Below are 18,392 nucleotides of genomic sequence, written 5' to 3' on the forward strand. Positions count from 1 at the left end.
AATCGATGAGGCTTCCAGGAATTCGGGAGTGGTGCTGAGATGATACTGTAAAGATATTTGCTAAATTGATCGAGGTCCTTCCTATCGCAATATTCTTTCTCTTGCATACTAAGGCACTTTGGCTGCTACGTATTACTAGGCCCTTCGGCTATAATCGACAATGGTGGGTCATGGCTCTGGGTGTTATATCTTGCGGATTGTCGACTGCTTAAATACTATAGTTAGGTAGCTGCATCATAGAATAAGACGAGTTGGGGCATGGGACCTCAAAATTGCATGCAGTGTGTTTACCTCTCAATTCGCCGAGACGGATAGCGGCCAAGTCCATCCGAGAAATCAAACGACTACGTAGAAAATAAAGGGCCCGAAAAAGTGGTTTTCAAAATATGAATATACGTAAAGGCTTCCAAGGCATCCTCAGAGAACTTGTACCGGCGTGGACTCGGCATGCAGTGATGCACCACCGGGTTTTGCGCCCCAAAGCGAGATTCTGAGCACAACACCAATATCGACACTTGCCAACAAAAGGGCAGCACCGTGTTCCGATGATGTGAACACATTAGATAATCAATAAGTATCCCAGTCTCGAGCAATCACAGTCCCATTCTCTAACCACAACCATATTCAGGCGGTCTGTGTTTGAAGAGAATTGTCCAACGTGGCATGCTACGGTTCAACCCGCGACGAAGACCAAGTTATCGAGTCGTTTACTCGATAGAATGACCTGCGAATAGACAAGAGCCTGGGTCACGAGGCCCGGTCTCTGATGCTCAAGAAGTTATGAATTTATGTTCTTTGTGGCTTTGTCTATGTTAAGCTCCGATTTTACCAGCGACCCTGACAAGAAACCATAACTCATGACATTCTGTATACTAGACAATTGATGATACGACTTCATCAATGACACTTGTTTTGAGATGCTATCCATGAGTTTCACCTTGGACATCGACGAATGTACAGGGGAATACTACTCACTTGACAATCGGCATCTCAATAACTTGGAAACAAATTGATCAAAATCGAATGAACCACAGTTTCTTTGTGTACACTCCCGATCTCATTGTGTGACCTCAAGTCTATTGTATCCTACACAATACCATTGGTAATAGACCTCCGATCTCTTTCGACTTCACAAAGCTGTATATCCAGCCATGCCTGATCTCTTTGATCCCATAGAGGAGTCGTCGCCACAAAGAACTTCTTTCACTATCCTGGCTAGAAAATCTCCTTGATTTTGTTATATAACAAGCATAATGTGCCCTTCCCCCCTTCTCAGATCAGATCCATTTCGCACAATCATCTTTTCACTTCAAGTTCTCTTCCTATTCTGTTTTCCGGTTTTGATATTCAGCTCAATCGACACATTCTTTTACACAACACCTCTTGCATTTACATCTAAAAGACAACTATCTTCATCACTTTCAAAATGGCCAGAGAAGGAGGTTCCAAGGGTCGCGGAGGTGGAGGAGTTGCTGGCGCTGGCGCCAAGACTTGCAACAAGTGCTACCAAGTCGGACATCTTGCAGCGAACTGCTATGCTAATGGACAGGCGAGTAGGAACCCCCCTAAGCAGTGTGGAAAGTGTAGCAAGACCGGCCATCTCACGGCAGAGTGTCGCCAAGGCAAAGGTGCCAATACTGCGGCGAAGCATTTCGCCTGCACAGTCTGCAAGATGAACAACCACACGACAGCAGACTGTACGAGGAAAGGCAAGGCAGGTTCAACGACCAAGACTGGACCCAGGGTGACAAGACCGTGTAGGTGGTGCAGCGAGATGCACCTGGACCGCGACTGTCCCGTCAAGGGCGGAAATTACGGCGGAAGCAGCACGAGTCACGACGAGGATGTCATTATGGTCGATGCCTTCGGACCGGCATGGGTCGATCCTGCTTGCCATCACTGCGGCGTCCAGCACTTCTCCAACGACTGCCCTTCCATCCTCCTCCACCCGCAGCCAGGACAGTTCCGATTCCCGCGCTTCACGGCCCCGACCCAGCCAGGCAAGACTGTTTGGGACGCCGCGCACCATCGCGATGAGGAGGACGACAATGGCGACGCGTATTCACACTTCCGCTTCGTTAACCATAACCTGAACACGGCGTTCTACATTTCTTTCAAGATGGTTGTAGGAAACCCGCAAGAGGAAGTCCGGGTAGATGCTGATGGGGATGTCATCATGACAAGTGACTGGTAAGTATAGTACACCAGGGAAGGCAGGTATAGGTAAAGTTGTGGGCTGGACCCATTTCCCATACTCAAATAATGGCATGAATGAATCGGATTCTCTTAACATACTTTTAGATAGATGAACGTGACGTGATCCAATGTACTACTTACTGTATAGGATGGATGGGTGGAAGATTCTTATACGAGTTCCGAGACCGTTAAGGCACTCGCTACAACACCAAAGGGTGGGTGGGGCCTACGGTAGGGATCATCCTCGCCGTGATGATGTTCAAATTCACCAAAGCCCTCGAATACCTTCACCACGGTCGATGGGGGAGAGGCAGTCGTGGCCAACAGAGCTACCGAGCTCGCGAGACAATCTACCGAAGAGAAGCTTGGAAGCGTCGTGGCCTGGGGAGCGTCACATATGCCGAGGGTGTCCAGCACGGTACCCGAGGGGGTTTCATCGGTAGGAGTGTGGGGAGAGGAGACGGGGAAAAAGATCTATGACAGTGTGCCCCGGGGTTTGTTTTGATTCCGGACCCAACAGGACTCGGCTGATTTCAATCGAGGCTTCCTTTGCAAGAACTCACAGAGCGTCCGTACTTGACTTTTATTCTGCTTCACAATCCACACACACACTGGCACAAGGTATAAAGATGAACGTGGTAGTATTCAGCTTCAGATGCAAACGTTTTTCGCGGCGACTGAATCCCACCACCTCCTCTCCGAAGGGGAATGAATAGTTGGCTCCTGCCTCTTCTGGTCGCAACATACATGCTGAAAAGGGTGTCTTCCTCCACATCTCACCGAGCCCACATATGCATATTTGAATGCGCGACAGTCCTCAACGCAAGCCGACAGGACGTGGGGGGAAGAAGCTCCCCTTTCCTCGATCTTTAATTAACCGCAAGAATGAATACGAGCTCGTCGCTCTACAGTACCGGTACAGTACGAACGATGCGATAATGCATAAACCCCCTTTTTTTTTTTTCGCACCGAGATTAAGGGTCGACACTTCCCCGCCCCTCCCGCCCCCCCAAAAGATCCACCCTAGCTACTGTAGAGCTTGTCAATCCCACCTTCGGAGAAATAGTCTGTTGGACCATCAGGCTAAGATCTGCTCTCTCAATACCGGTAGAACTAGATGCATGAGATAAGAGCTGATCGCTCCCCCTTTTTTTTTTTTAAAATGCTCTTCTGCGAAGTAAGTAGCCTTTCCCACATTTTGCGGGGTTAACTCTAATTGTTAAGCGAAAGCCAAAGTTTCTTTCTCTGTTTCCTGCTTCAGTGAACTCTATTATACGATGATACAGCATAAAACCGCCTTGTAGTTATGAATGAGCTCTTCGTGTTTATCATTCATGGGGTTCATCATGTTCATTTATCTTTTATTTTTTGAGAGCTCACGATTGTCCAAAGTGAAGTTTGAAAATCGGAGAGTCGGAAAGTGGGAGATCGGTGAAGAGGAAAGGAAATAAACGAACTGGTTCACCGAGCCCCAGAAAATAGTACTGTAGTAGGTCCGGCTACTGAGGAGTCGGAGAAGAGGATGATTCGTAGTCTGTGGAGGGAGGAAAGACTATTTACTTCTTGGCGTCACTAGTGAGTCGTGACGTAATCAATATTGGCCACTCCTTCCACCAACTTTCTGCTCCAGCTCCTGCGAAACAGCTGCGGGCGCTCCGTGTTACGTACAGTAGTACCTTGTACCTATCATATACTTCAATATCAAACAATCATAAAGGATGAGTCAAGTGGATTAAAAGTTCGGATGAAGGACTGGTTCAGATGGGGATTTTGTGAGAACGGGTCTTAGGTACTTTATAAGGTGGGAAAACGTCCCGTCCCGTCCCGCCTGACGGATTGACCGTTTCACTGTTTGGACGGAAGAAACGACCTCTAGTAGTCGGCGCACTGACTATTACCCCTTGCTACGTCCGTCAGAGCAGATAGTAAGGAGAAGGGAAAATAAAGAGATGGTCGCGAATTTGGTTCGAAATGCATGCATTTAATGTATATATATATATATACACAAACACACACAACGTACGCTGAAGGTAGGTAAATAAATGCCAACCGGTTTTTATACCAGGTGGAATGTCGCATTCCCTTCCGGCGGTGCTAGAGAGCGAGGGAGACGGGCCAGGGAGTGGCGATAGAAATTTGAACCACCAGCTATTGCCGTTGTCTGCTCGCAGTGACCCTTGGGGAGGATCCATCTCTGCTTCATCGGCCTGATGCCATTCGAGACAGAGGCACCAACCTGTCATTGCTCGCAGACACCAGCCTCCGTAGAGAATCACACTCCGCAAGTAATACGGGTCTTCGAGATCGACGCCGATGAACTGATCACCCCTCTCAAGAGGCTGTGCGACTGTCATCAATGCACTCACATCCTGGGCTCTACTTGAAGGACTTCTCCTGACGCTCTTCAGCACGTTGCCGAGCACCTTCCTGCAACGGGCGTACGATGTACCTGGGTTTGTTTGCTCTTCACTGTGCGGGGGAGGCGGGTTATGGCTAATGCGAAGGGGGAGAGGAGAGAGCCTGGCATCAAACAGGCTGTCACGGCGCAGGGAATGCTGAAAACGGATGTGCATCCTCAACACCGAAAAGCCCAAGACCAGGAGAGCTGTCGAGGTTCAGGCACTCGAGAGTCCGAGAGTGAGCGCGCTGCGAAGATTGTTCGGATCTTGAAGCCTGACAAGATCACGGATACCGTCAAGGGCTGCGGGAGCTGCCGCCTGCTTCTCGATCCCGCGTTCGGTCGGAGATGAGCCCACGACACACCCACCACGGGAGCCCAATATCGATGTCCACTGGAGGTACATCTTCCCCAAGTCTTTCCGAGATATATATCTTTTGACGATATAGCGGTACTGCACATATCCGCCAGGCACTTCGACCATCGATGCTGAGCGAGCATGAGCCACCGCCGGGGAGATATCGAGGTGCTGGATTGAGCCTGCCTGCTCAGACCCAGGCGCCATGAGGCCGAATTCTCCACGAACCGAAGCAGACTGACACCTGAGGATGCGGAGCCTTAGCCACCATGTTGCGCGCTGGGGAGGCCTCGTTTCCACACCAACGACGCTGATGAGGTTTTGGGCACCTGTCCCGCGTGTGGAGAGCATGAGGCTGCCTGCGAGAAAGGAGACAGATCAGACCCACCCGTGAAAAGGTTACAGCGAAGGAGACGAACGGTACGAGATGCAAGAAGCCGTGATACTACGGTAGTACGTAGGTAGTAGGTACCTCTCTTTCGGAAATTAAATATCACAAGAAGGAGATGCAGGACGTTGTTGATACTACGTACCTCGTCCATTCTATTCTGGTCCTGGTCCAGGAGCATGGGATGAAAGATTCATGATTGGTTGATCTATTTTCGTTGAGCCGATCGACAAGGAAGAGAGATGAGTTGCAGCTTGAAAGAAGTTTCTAAGAAGAGTTGGGACGGTGATCTGAGTCGGAGACAATCAAGCTGATGGCTTGGTCCTGCAACTCCAGTATGGCGGTCCGTGTTCCGCCACCGAGGCAATCTAATAGACTTTGGATAGGTTGTGGCTGAATAGTAGTGGTTGTGGTGGTAGTTGTGGTTGTGGTTGTACGTGGTTGTACTACGTAGTACGTAGTAGTTGTACGTCGTAGTTGTAGTTGTTGTGGTACCTACCTTACCTTACTTGCTGAATGGTGGCGTGGCGTAGCGTAGCGATAAAGACCACGACGGCGAGCCTCTCTGGTCCATTCCTTTTCCTTTGTTACTGACCGCGCGACAAAGGTGAAGAGGAAGAAGAGACGGCCGAACACACGCCCAGCAAGCGATCGCCTGAAATACCAGCAATCATCTCACGTATAGGGACCCACCAGGCACGAGGTACGGTACCTCTCTCCCAATCCCAATCCCAGACCCAGACCCAGCCCCCGTCCCCGTCCCCATCCCCATCCCCGTCCCAGGCCCAATTTCAATCCCAATACCGCCCAAATATAGGTGTTCACCCCTAAATCCCCCACATCAACTCAGCTCCGCCCCCGCCCCACGAGTCAACGATCATCCTGGTGATCAGCATCAGCATCAGCATCAGCATCAGCATCAGCAACATCAGCAACATCAGCAGCAGCAGCAGCAGCAGCAGCAGCAGCAGCAGCAGCAGCAGCAGCAGCAACAAAATCAACCTTTTATCCACCTCCACCTCCACCTCCCCCTCCTCCTCGCCCTCCTCACCTTTTCCTCCGACACGCGGCCAAAATCCAACATCATGAAGTGGTTCACCAGAGCCAAGGGGAAGAGCAAGAAAACCAAGGACGCGGGCTCTATCCCCATCTCCATCTCCAACTCGATCTTAACCTCCACCTCGGTCTTTATCCCCTACAACAACTACAGCCCCCGCGGTACTCGCTGTTTCCTCACCAAGCTGCCTATACCTCTCCTCGAGCGCATCTTCGCCTTCGTCTGCCCGCACGCCCGAGACCAGACGTACGAGAGCTGTGAGGACTCGGCCGTCGAGGATGCCTGCATGCTCTGCGACCTGCGCGATCTGTCGCATTGTGCCCAAGTCTCGAGGAAATGGAGGGAAGCCGCCGTCAGAGTTCTGTAAGTTCTCCTTGCAGCAGCTTCATGGCATCTGCATCTGCATTTGCATTTGCACCTGCATCTGCATCTGGACCCAGACCCAGACCCAGACCCAGACCCGGACCCGGACCCGGACCCCGATCCCCCGCTGACAACAGAGCCTTCGCAGATATCACAGCATTCGAATCGATGCCGTACACTATTGCCCCCTCGAGGACGTCCTGGCCGAGAAGCGCAAGCGCAAGTCCTTCATGCGTCATAACCAGGAGCCTGAAGACACCGCAGCCGCGAGGCTGAGGTTTCTAGCGAGGACGCTCTACGATAACAAGGGCGGCTTTGCGCTGAATGTGCAGTATTTGAAAACTCCCTACATGACCAGAGAGACGTGCAAGGCCGACCTCGCGCGCGCCGTGTCATGCTGCCCCAACCTGCGCTACCTCGACCTCCCCGAAGGAGTCTTTCAGGATGACCCCTCGTGCACCACCTTGAAGCATGAGATCCAAGGACGATGTCCCGAGCTGAGGAAGATGACATACATTAGGGGTTCCGAGAGGGGACTGGAAGCGCTGGCAAGCGGACACGTGTGGCACCACCTGGAGGTCCTGGAGCTGGGAAAGTTGAACGTCGACCCAGTAGTCCTGCGACAAGCCCTCGGATCTCTGCCGAATCTACACGCCCTGAAGGTGACCGACATGGCTTCGTTCCACGACCAGCTATTCACACAGAGCGAGTACCTCCCCCCCTTCCCCGCTCTGGCCGAGATGATCTTTGAAAATATCCCCAACCTCACGGCCGATGGCATTGCGGGATACCTCTTCCGATCTGATGCACAAGAGACCCTCAAGACCCTGTCTCTGACAGCCACCGGCGTGCATCCTCAAACGCTGCACAGTATCCTCGCCGTGGCACCCAACTTGAAGCATCTATCCATTACGGAGTCCGTTACAACCTCTTTCCCAGCTGCCGACGTGCCAAGCCTCTCCTCCAAATCTCTCGAGACATTTCACTACGAAATCACGGCCGCCACATCGGCCAATACCTATGCCAACACCACCGCAAGTCATTACGCCTATCTGACGAGATCGCTGATTGCAGGAGGCCTTCCGTCGTTGACGGAGCTGTACGTTCGAGGTAGGCCGCTGTGGAGACTCGATGCTGATGCATTACTAATGAAGACCTAGACCCCTACTTTGCAGAGACACTCCTTGATCTCGCACCTCCCCTACCAGCTTTCGCAGCCGACTTAGATAACCTGGCTCCTCCGAAGCCATTCGCCGCCGGTCACAAAGCAAAGAGCTTGAGCCTCAGCTCCAACAACCCATTCGCCAAGTTGCACCAGGGGTAAGTCCCATCTCCCCCACACCGCCAGATCCAGACTAACACCCGCAGGCCTGGACTGCGACAAGAACTTCAAGTCTTCAGTAAGGGCTCCGACGAAATGGAGTGGAACTTCTCCAAAGTGAAACCCCCACCATGCGGCGGCAAACGCGGAAGTGCCACGGTCCCTCGACCCCTCAGCAGCTACGGTCTGACCGACAGCATGGGCCGAGGATGGAACTCTGCCACCGGCGGTGCCCGCCAGAGCGTCATCGTCGGCAATGGCTTTGGCGGCTTCCTCGCTGTGCCTGCAGATGGCGGACGACCGAGCAGCTCTGCAGGTGAAAGAAATAGAGGCAGCCAGTATGACATGTGGCGATGATAGATAGCCTGATGAGGAGGAGATTCTGTTACATTTGGAGCTGGTCTATGACAACACGGGGAACGGACGGGGATTCGGCAAGCTGGGATGGGTACGACGAGTGACGAATTAAATGAGAGAGGACGGGGAAGATATTGCGCCCACCCTCGTTTGGAGAGAGATGGGGGCGGGGAGAGAGAGAGTGTGTGAGAAGGCGAAAGAAAGATGGCCAGCCTTGCATTTTCGCTTGGCATTTTATTTTATGTAGCTATACCCCCTGGCGTTTCTTCCGAATCTCAGCGAAATTGATTGTAAATGGGATGAGGCTGAGAGTACTCCAGCTGAGTTCTTTCTTTTTCCGATTTTTTTTCATTCTTTTTATTCTTCTTTCCCTCGTCCCACCCTGTCGGATGTGATCAGGTGATAGAACCATCACGTGTCAAGACCTCTCCAGATGTATAAGTAGAGGGCTACTCCCCAAGTTCATCAGACAACAATCCAGAATCATTTCACTCATCTTTGTATCCTCGTATTACCGTTTAACAGGTTATAAGCCCCGGAATAAGCTGCTTTGGTTGAAACTGGTCCAAGAAAATTGCACTCTTCTTAAGCCAGACCTCGCCCGCAAACCTTCCAACGAAGCGACGACGTTTTTAGATACTCCGGACCTTAACGCTTTTTACCGTCTTTACTTTTCAGTCTTGGATATTTTCTATGTTTTTTTTCATAACTTGAAAATATTATGTTTTGAAATATGAAAGGTTATATAACGATACGGATACGCCAGGTCTCGTGACGACCTTAAGCGATTAATCGTCGGCTCGCTTAGGTGGGCCTCTGTGACGACACGCCAGGTCTCCTAGACGTATCTTTACATGCGCCAAGCTACCTCTTTTCTTTTTTCTTTCGTATTTTTCGTATTTTCTTATTCCTTTCCTTTGACTTATAAACCATGGTTCACGAGTCTTTAGCGCTTTTACCTTCGTATAATATATATATAGACTTTAGCTACTTTCGACCTTGATACTCGATAATTATTAATTTTAAGTTATTATTTTAAGATTCTCTTAGGCTCTTATATAAACCTTGTGACGACCTTAAGCGACTTACTTAAAGGAACTTACGGAAGCGCGGGGGTTATATAAGAGCTGAAGAGAATTTTAAAATAATAATTTAAAATTACCAACCACCGAGTATAGAGGTCGAAAGTAGCTCAAGTTTATATATACGAAGGTAAAAGCGCTCAAGATTCGTAAATTATAGTTTATAAGTTAAAAGAAAAGGATAGGAGAATACGAAGAATACGAAAGGGAAAAAAAAAAAAAAAAAAAAAAAAGATAGCTTAGCGCATATAAAGATGCGTCTAAGAGACTTGGCGTATCGTTATATAATATCTTTCCGTCCGAAAAAAAGCTCGTCTTCGAGCCTTTATCTCTTGTGTTGGATTGCTTCCAAGCGATTGGGGAATATATATTCGTAAAGGTCGTAATATAAACACCCTGCCTGATGGGGCATCTACCTGCCTTGGCCACTAGGGCCATACTAGTCTAGACGGACCCATCTGTTGGATTGCTTCCAAGCGATTGGGAATATATTCGTAAGGTCGTAACGTTCGTCAAAGTACTTGCAATTGCAAAACACTCGGTTGATAAGGTATCTGAATTCTGTCTGTTCCTTAAGGCTCAAAGGGGCTGATTCCTTTTATATGATTAAAAGGAATCACGTGCACTAGCTAGCTAATCGGTTTACTTGTCAAGTTAAGGGTCCTTTAACTGCTGACATGCTAAGCGAAGCATGCTAAATGGCCCGTGAACCTTAGTTCACGAGTGAACTTCTTAACTATTACTATTACTACTACTATTATTATTAGTTAAGGTCGATATAGATATACCGACACCGGCAACTCTTTTTTTAGCAAGTAGTGCCTTGCTAACTACTATATCGACCGAAAAAGGAAAGAAGGTAATCAAACAAAAGAAAAACAATCTTATCTTTCTTTCTCTTACAACGGCTTTTCTACTTATCTATCCACTTGCACTTTTAAAGTATTAGTCAAAACTAGCTCTTGCAAAGAAGTATTAGCTTCGATTTTAATTATAGCGTCAACAGGGTTGGATTTGCTTCCGATCTAGCGTACCTTAAAGAGCTCTTGCCTTTCGTATGACTCTCGAATAGCTATAATATCGATTATAAAGCGTTTCTCTTTAATAATTCCTAGCTTTATTATACACTCGTAAAGCGAATAAAAGTTAGTGCACATAACTACGAAGAAATTAAAGATCTTTAGCTGAGCTGTGATCTAAGCAAAAGTAATCGATATAGCAATAACTATATCGATACTTAAAAACATAGCGTATAGCTTAAAAGCTAACACCGCTTTTATCATTCTTTTGTACTTCTATAACACTTAATAAAAGATGTTATTCGTTAAAGTGAACTCGTTTTCACTTACGTAAGCTTTATTGCTAAAGATAACTACGAAACCGATTTAAAAGCTAAAGTCAGCGTTATTAATAAACGCTTCGTTTACGAACATAAAGAGCTTCGCTATCTTTAAGTCTAAAAGCACGTAATAGATCTTTCGTATTAAGTGATCGATTAGCTATTAGATCACTTTATTAAAGGCTTTGTAATCTTCGTCCTTCGGTTCTTAATATTAAGCAGCTATCGATAGAGCACAAGATGCTTCTAAGTAGCAAATAGTAGCTAAATACGCTTTTCGAGCACGTTGCTTTAAATACTCTTTAGCTCGTATAGCTAAATCGAGCTTGATTACGGCAAGCTTTTTACTTTGTCCTTTTTGCTCGATTAATAATCCGAACTCGTTTTTATTTAAAAATAGCTTGCATTTATTGAAAATCATTAGTTCGGCGTATATAAAGGTCTTTATTTCTTTGCTTTTTAATTTAGATTTGACCAACTCTTTTTCTTCTTTTGCTTTTATAGCTCGATTGATAACTATAAAAACATCGTTCGTTTATAAGATAGCTATTTTTAATTGATTTTTATTAATTGATATAAAAAAGCAAAAGTTAAAGCTCGATTGCTTTATGCCGAAATTGTTTATAAAGTGCTTAGAAAAACGCTTATATTAATACGTCTTTGCTTCGAGGATGCCGTATAAAAAGCTAATTATAAAGAACAAAGTGCCGAAAGGAAATCGATAAGTGATCTCTTTAAGTAATCGCACGACGATTATTCGTATAAGCTTCGTGCTTAATTAAGTATAAGCTTAAGTGATATCTTCTTTATAGACTTAACACCTATAGTCTTTTATCAGCGAAAAAGCTAAAGCATAATAAAGTCTTTAGCCCGCTCGCTGCATTATAAGCGATTCGATAAGTACTTTCGTTTTACTTTTATCTTAAAAAGCTTAAACTATTATACGAGACTTTTCGTATAACGTAAGTGTTCTTTTGCTTTTGATTTTATTAATAAACTTAGATCCGAAGATTTTAGCGCTTTTAGCACGTAGATCGGTGCTCGAGATTATTTAAAAGATGCTTTAAGCTATTAATCTAGCTAATTCTTTTGCTTTAAACTCTTGAAATAATGCTTTAAAGCTCTTAATGATTCCTTCGGCTCGTAGCTTAGCTAAGAGTTTATAGTCCCGGCGTTCTTTATCGGTAACGAATACTTCGAAGTCTTTAATAAACAAAGCATACGAATCATCTTTTTTTTCGTCGAACACGATCGAGATATTAAGATCGTACTTTTAATAAAGTATTTAAACTATTAATATTATTAATCTTTAAAGATTAGCAAGTTAAGAGTTAAAAAAGCTATTTGCTAATCTTAACGAGCTTTTTAAATTAAGCGACTTCGATAAATTAAGCGAATGTTAAGGTTTAAGCGAATTTCGCGGTTTTAATTCTTTTTCGCTTTCGCTTTAATCTTCTTTTACTTTTACTTTAAATACTTGCAACTCTTTTAATAGCTTTTCAACTTTAAAGTAGTAAGGTTTTATTAAAGTTGACTTGAATTCCGTAAACCTCGGACATGCTATTATGTACGTATGCTTTTGCTTGCTAAGCAGCTGAAAAAAGCTTTTTTACCTTTGGTTTTCTCGTTATACGAATATCCGTAAACTAATAAAAAGGTTTAAAGTATGCTTTGTAATTAGCTTATTCCTTTTTTTAAGCGCGTCTTTAACCTGCTTAGCGGCGTAGCATTTTCGTACTTCTTTTATAGCCTTATTAATAGCAGCAGCATGTGACGACTCGTCCCTTTTGGCCATGCTGGCCTATGCCTCAGGCCTTGCCAAGGCTCCAAGCGAGCCCCTTGGCCACACATGTATATAGCTTGCTTTCAGACCTGTTCTGGTTCTGTACCTTGATATTCTAAGCACATCACCAACAGTTTGTCTGAGCTCTTCGTGTCGTCACATTATATCAAAGTCAAATTTTTTTTTTTTCCGACCTCGAATCGACCTCTCTCTCCGTTCGGCGCGATTCGCTATAGCCTTTCAATTCGAGTCGTTGTACCGCTCCACGCTACAGCTAATTCTTATTGCACCGCTATTACCGCACTCATCGCCTCTATCGAGCGACCTTTATTCGAGCTCTCCTTCCCTTTCTTTCAATCAGACAATTTCCTTGCTACGGCGAGAAGGCCTATTCCGAGCAGCATATTATAAGACTCGACGCACGGCAACCCTCCCCCCAGATTTTTCCTGCTGAACACCAAGTAACTATTCAATCGACAATACGACACGGATCTCTTTACCGAGCCTTTCTGTTCAAGAGCTTGCACCTGACTGCATTATACCTTCTTCTCTTCTTTCGATGGAACTTTATATTATCGCTATAGCACATTAGCTCCAAGACCTGGCCGATAGCAAACATCAATATACAAGGAACCTCGACCCTTGTACTCGGCAGCTCGTCCGCTCAATCTCTACGCGATATAAGGCTCCTGCCAAACCCTTTTCTTCCTTTTCGACACCTCTATCGGACAAGACTTTATCGATATATAATACTCGTCTCGCTAAGCTTTCCGAGCTGATTTTTCGACATCTTTCAGCCCCTCCTCCTCCGGACATTCAAAAAGATATCCTTGCGATCGTGCAAGATATCAAAGGGATTATAATGAATACGGAAAGCTGCGTGCTGAACGAGGCTCCAAGGATACAAACAATTGCCGATATGATGGAATGGACGGTGGACCGCTTTAGTAGAGAATGATTTTGGTAGCTTGAACGGAATATATACTTATACTCGAGGACGAGTGATCGCTGCGTTGCAACTCCGCTCTTTTTTACGAGAAGGAGGTAGTGTGACGACTCGTCCCTTTTGGCCATGCTGGCCTATGCCTCAGGCCTCGCCAAGGCTCCAAGCGAGCCCCTTGGCCACACATGTATATAGCTTGCTTTCAGACCTGTTCTGGTTCTGTACCTTGATATTCTAAGCACATCACCAACAGTTTGTCTGAGCTCTTCGTGTCGTCACACAGCACGCTCTTAAGTAAACGCAGCAAGTCGATCTTATTCCGTTAGCTTTAATAAAGTCTTAAAAACGAAAAGTATAAGAATTAAGCTATTAAATTTAGCTGTATCGTTAATAGCTTTAATAGCCATTTAAAGCCGATCTTCTTTTAAAGCCTTAAGAAGCTCTTTTATAACGATCTTAAAAGCGCGTCGCACAAAGACGTAATAGCGTTTTATTAGCTCGACGCTATAATAAGCTTTTATAAGCATTTGTTTTAAAGTGCTGCTAATACTTTTAAAGTAGCTTCGGAACGCTGCCGAATTAAAGTTGGTTCCGAAATCGTGCACGACGTTTATAAAAAGTCCGACGTAAGTATTGATTTAATATCGACTAAATCTTTTAAATAAGTGTTGTGCGGATATGCTTTTAAAAAAAGTAACGGCTTAAAAGTTAGTAGAATCGCAAACGACGTGCAATACGTTCTTACCGTTAAAGTGCATTACGTTTACGTATACCGTATTATTAAAATTAATATTATCTTTAAGCTTAATATTAAACCTTTTTAAAAAGCGTCCGAATACTTAATAGTAATAGCAAAACTTTTAAATGTTGTAAAGCAAATCCCGTTTGAATTCGTGCTCGGCTCTCTTAAGAACAATAGCAAATCGACCTACTAAAAAGTAGCTAAAACGCTTATAAATAATCTTTAATTGCTCTTCCGTAAAATAGCAGTAAACGGTCTCGCTTTCGGTGCTATAATAAATAGCAGCGCGCTCTTTGCTCAATAGCATTTACACGTGCTTAAACATCTTTACTATTAGTATTTCTTTTTTTTTTAAACTAATACGTTCCGCAAATTATTTAAAATCACTTTATGTTTATTTATATCAGCTAATAAGAATAAAAAAAACATATCACTTTTTACGACGTAAAACTCCACTTAGCTTAAAAGAATGTTCAAGGTAACTGCTTTAATAAAGATAACAAAGCCGATGCTGTATTTAACAGACTTTTCTTTTGCTCGAAATATATTTAATTAAACCTCGGAGTACTTCTTTTAGAATGCTCGTAGCTAAAGCAAGCTAGCGGTAGAGAAATTTGCTGCTTTACTATCAATTATAAAGCTTATAAATACGTTTTCAAAGTACTTAAAAGCTATATAAGTCTTTGCTTTACCCGCGAGCATATATAAATCTTGCTCGAGCATTTTTTAAATCTCTACTTGGCTAATAAAAGCGTAGAATGCCGTTTAAATCTTTAATTGTTTATATACTTCGTTAGCGTTAAAAGTGCCGTAAATAGTTACAAAACCTTCCGATATATTAGCGTAGCTGCTCGATTTAAGCGGCTCGTTTAATAAGCCTGCGATAAACTAATCGAATTCTTCCGTAAATATAAGTAGCAAGTTTTCAATCGATGTTACGTATTAAAAGAATTTACTCTTTGTCACTTTTTTTACGTCTTTAAAGTTTTAGAACTTAACGACGGATGCTTTCTTCTCGTCGAAAGTGTAGTTAATGCTTTAACAACTTAGCTTTTTGCAAACAAAACACCTTTTCTTACTTTTAATAGCTTTAGCAGCTTTCTTACCTCCGAAATATTAGCGGTCTTGAATAAAGCATTCGTATTCTTCGTTTAAATCGGAGTCAACCTTTAAAGAATTATGCTAAGAGCAAGTATAATCGTATAGCTCGCTAGAGCTCGCGTAAGCTTTAGCTTTAGCGGGTCGAGAAGTCTTAATTGCAAACGCAATTGCTCGACGAATGTCAGCAATTACTACGGTAAAAGTAAAAGCAAGGTTCATTCGTATAATCGTAATCTTTAATACGTTTTTACAAGCTAAATACAGCTTATTAACAAGATTCCGATTATCTTTTAAATTTAATCGTAAAAAGCCTTAAATGCTTTTGAGCTCTTTAGCGAGCTTCTCAAAGCACTTGCTAAGCGAAGTCCTTAGATTCTTTTTTTTAACTAAATCTAACGAAATTTCCTTTTAACGGTCGTATTTTGTTTGCCGCTAGTAGTCAGTCTCGAAGTAGTCTTTTATTACAATAGCGTTCGCCTTAAACGTAAAAAGCCGAGCCTTGATTACATGATTATAATAAAAAGTAATAGCTTCTTTCGTAAGCATAATAAAGAACGCCGCTAAATAATCGTTTAAAGTTAAACCGTATCGACTTGCTTAGTTAGCAAAAATCTTTAATTAAGTTTTAAAATCATCGTCGAGTCTCGAATACTTTAGTTTTTTAAGAAAGCTTTTTGCAAACAAAGCTAATTCCTTTGCTCTTAAGTAAAAGTCTGCTGCTTTTAGCTTAAGGAAATCATCTCTATCATCGTTAAAAGCGCTTAGAATGCCGCACGCAAGTATGCCGTACTTAATTAATAGTCGAATCGGTAAAAGGTTATTAATATAATTGCTTATAATAAGTCGTCTTTTTCTAAGGTCTTTAAGAAGCTCATTTCCGGATCCGAGGTCTTTAAAAGGTTCGTTTCCGAATCTTTTTAATAGTTTAAAAAGCTCATTTCTACCTCTTTCGTATTCGTAGCTTCGATCTTTTTGCTAATCTCTCCCGTTCCTTCTTCGTCGGTTATTATTAAGATCGCTAAAACTATTCAGATCACCGGTTAAGACTTTAGCTTAATGATATCCGTACTTTTAAGCGCGTTCTTAGCGATTCTCGTACCTTTAGTATCCTTTTTATTAATACGTAGCTTATTAAAAGATCTAAAAGGCTTATCGATACGTTCGAAAGTGCTAAATCGTTCCTTCGAGTTGCTAAAGTTAAGCACGGAAATCTGCACGCTATCTTTAATAAAAGCTGATTTTGCTTAAAATGCTTTTAAGTTTTAACGGGTCCTCTTTTAGCGTATAGCTCTTATAGCCTCGAGTGTTATCTAATCCGATAATGATCTTAAGACTTTTATTATTATTACTATTAAGCTCAAGCTTTTTAAAAAACTAAGTGTAGCTCTTAAGAAAAAAGTTTAAAAGCCGTTAAAGTGATTTTAGCTCTTGTTATATGATTAGCGTATTGCGTAATGTAGTGCTTACTAGCATTAAGATCAGGAAGAGATTCTGTGGATTGAATGAAGCTTGGTATATTTTATTTAAGAAGCTCGTCAAGATCTATGTATATGTACTTAAGAGCTTTAGTATGCTAAGGACGCTACTAAGCGAGGTCACATGACATGTTACATATAGCTTGAGTAGAACTATGCATATTCCGCACAACACACCTTTTAAGTTAGCAGAGTAGCTGCTAAGCTGCAAGCAAATAAAAAAGAAAAAAAAATAAGTGATTAAGCTTTTTAAACTTGATATAAACAAAAGAGATTGTCATTATAGTTTGAAACAAATAAATAGCGGTTGTTATTATTAATTAAATGTTAATTAAGAATGTAATTCCTTTTTAAATTAGTCTTATCACGTAACGAAAGTCTTTAGCGCCGTCTTTATCGCGTTATTATATAAGTAAGAGCGCGTTCTTTTTCATTATAACAAACACTCAACTTCTATTTATCTAAATAATGCTTTTTAAGCAAGTAACTTAGTCTAATGGAATCGTTAAGCGCGGCCGAGGCCGTTTAAAAGTAAGTAGTGCTTTTAACAGATTAATATTTCTATGCTGACTTATTAAGAGAATCCTTTGTCTGCTTTAGCTATTGCTGCTGTTATAGCTGCGGCGGCGGCTATACTTCGCACTTTTATTTTCGAACTTTCGCTTTTTCTTTTAGACTTTTTTATTAAGCGCTTGCTTATGCTAACGACCGTTAAGGCTTTAAAGTGCATTAAATATATCAATAGTAAAATCACATCGAAATCTAATAAAAACTGTTATAATTGCGATACGAGCGTCATTCGCTATCTTTGATATGCTAAAAGTAGCTATAGCAATTGCACCGCTGCTTTTGCCGCTGCTAATACCGCTTTCGAAAACTTCGTAAGCGCTAAAGATAATAATGCTATACAAAAAGTTCGTTAAAGTCTTCGAGATGCTATAGCATATGCGATAACAACTCGCTTTAAATGCTACTTTTTTAAGAAATGTTGTTAATAGTCCGGCCGATCTTGCGAGTAAAAGTAAAGGTTTTAGAAATAATCTCGATAGCTTTATAAATTTTACTTTTGCTTTTAAAACCTTCAATTTAAATATAGCTTTTATTAAATTAAATAGTTTTATAGCAGCGAACCGTGGTCCGGTAATACGGAGCGCTTCGAGCATATCACCTTTTCGTAAGTCAAGCTTTTTGACTTTCGAAATAATTTAATTTAAGTAGCTCTTTTTAACTAGAACTTCTTTTCGGACTTTATGCAAAGGCTTTAATCTGCTGTTATAGCAGCTTTTGCGCTTGCGCTAGCCGCCTTTATTGCTTCCGTCGCTTTCGTCGCACTTATTATCGTCGCTTTTTTTGCGCTAATTATTGCGCTTGCCGCTTTCGCGGCGGCGCTCGCCGTTGTTATAACTTTTGCAAAGCGCCGAGCTAAAGTAAAGAGATTGCTAAAAGCTTTAATTGATCTTTTGTTATAAGAAGCGAAAAGTAAAAGCGT

General features: G+C 43.3%; 3 protein-coding genes across 3 annotated transcripts; 2 read left to right on the forward strand and 1 right to left on the reverse strand.

Annotated features, from left to right (window-relative positions):
- Positions 1-1,426: 1,426 nt before the first annotated feature.
- L3040_002812 (uncharacterized protein) lies at positions 1,427-2,194 on the forward strand (the record flags this gene model as incomplete). Its single annotated transcript, XM_007296234.1, has 1 exon — positions 1,427-2,194. One exon carries the CDS (start codon positions 1,427-1,429, stop codon positions 2,192-2,194), a length of 768 nt encoding a protein of 255 aa, XP_007296296.1.
- A 2,617-nt stretch (positions 2,195-4,811) lies between these two features.
- On the reverse strand, positions 4,812-5,494 carry L3040_002813 (uncharacterized protein; the record flags this gene model as incomplete). The annotated part of the gene is made up of 3 exons (XM_066155689.1): positions 4,812-5,196; positions 5,259-5,311; positions 5,486-5,494. The coding sequence occupies 3 exons, from the start codon at positions 5,492-5,494 to the stop codon at positions 4,812-4,814; spliced, it is 447 nt and encodes a 148-aa protein (XP_066012664.1).
- A 931-nt stretch (positions 5,495-6,425) lies between these two features.
- Positions 6,426-8,438, forward strand: L3040_002814 (uncharacterized protein; the record flags this gene model as incomplete). Its single annotated transcript, XM_007296233.2, has 4 exons — positions 6,426-6,760; positions 6,909-7,870; positions 7,921-8,080; positions 8,129-8,438. The coding sequence occupies 4 exons, from the start codon at positions 6,426-6,428 to the stop codon at positions 8,436-8,438; spliced, it is 1,767 nt and encodes a 588-aa protein (XP_007296295.2).
- Between the last annotated feature and the right edge of the window lie 9,954 nt (positions 8,439-18,392).

The sequence above is a fragment of the Drepanopeziza brunnea genome, assembly GCF_022702325.1.
Source record: "Drepanopeziza brunnea f. sp. 'multigermtubi' strain 214-2 chromosome Unknown ctg3, whole genome shotgun sequence".
In the NCBI taxonomy this organism is placed as follows: Eukaryota; Fungi; Ascomycota; class Leotiomycetes; order Helotiales; family Drepanopezizaceae; genus Drepanopeziza; species Drepanopeziza brunnea.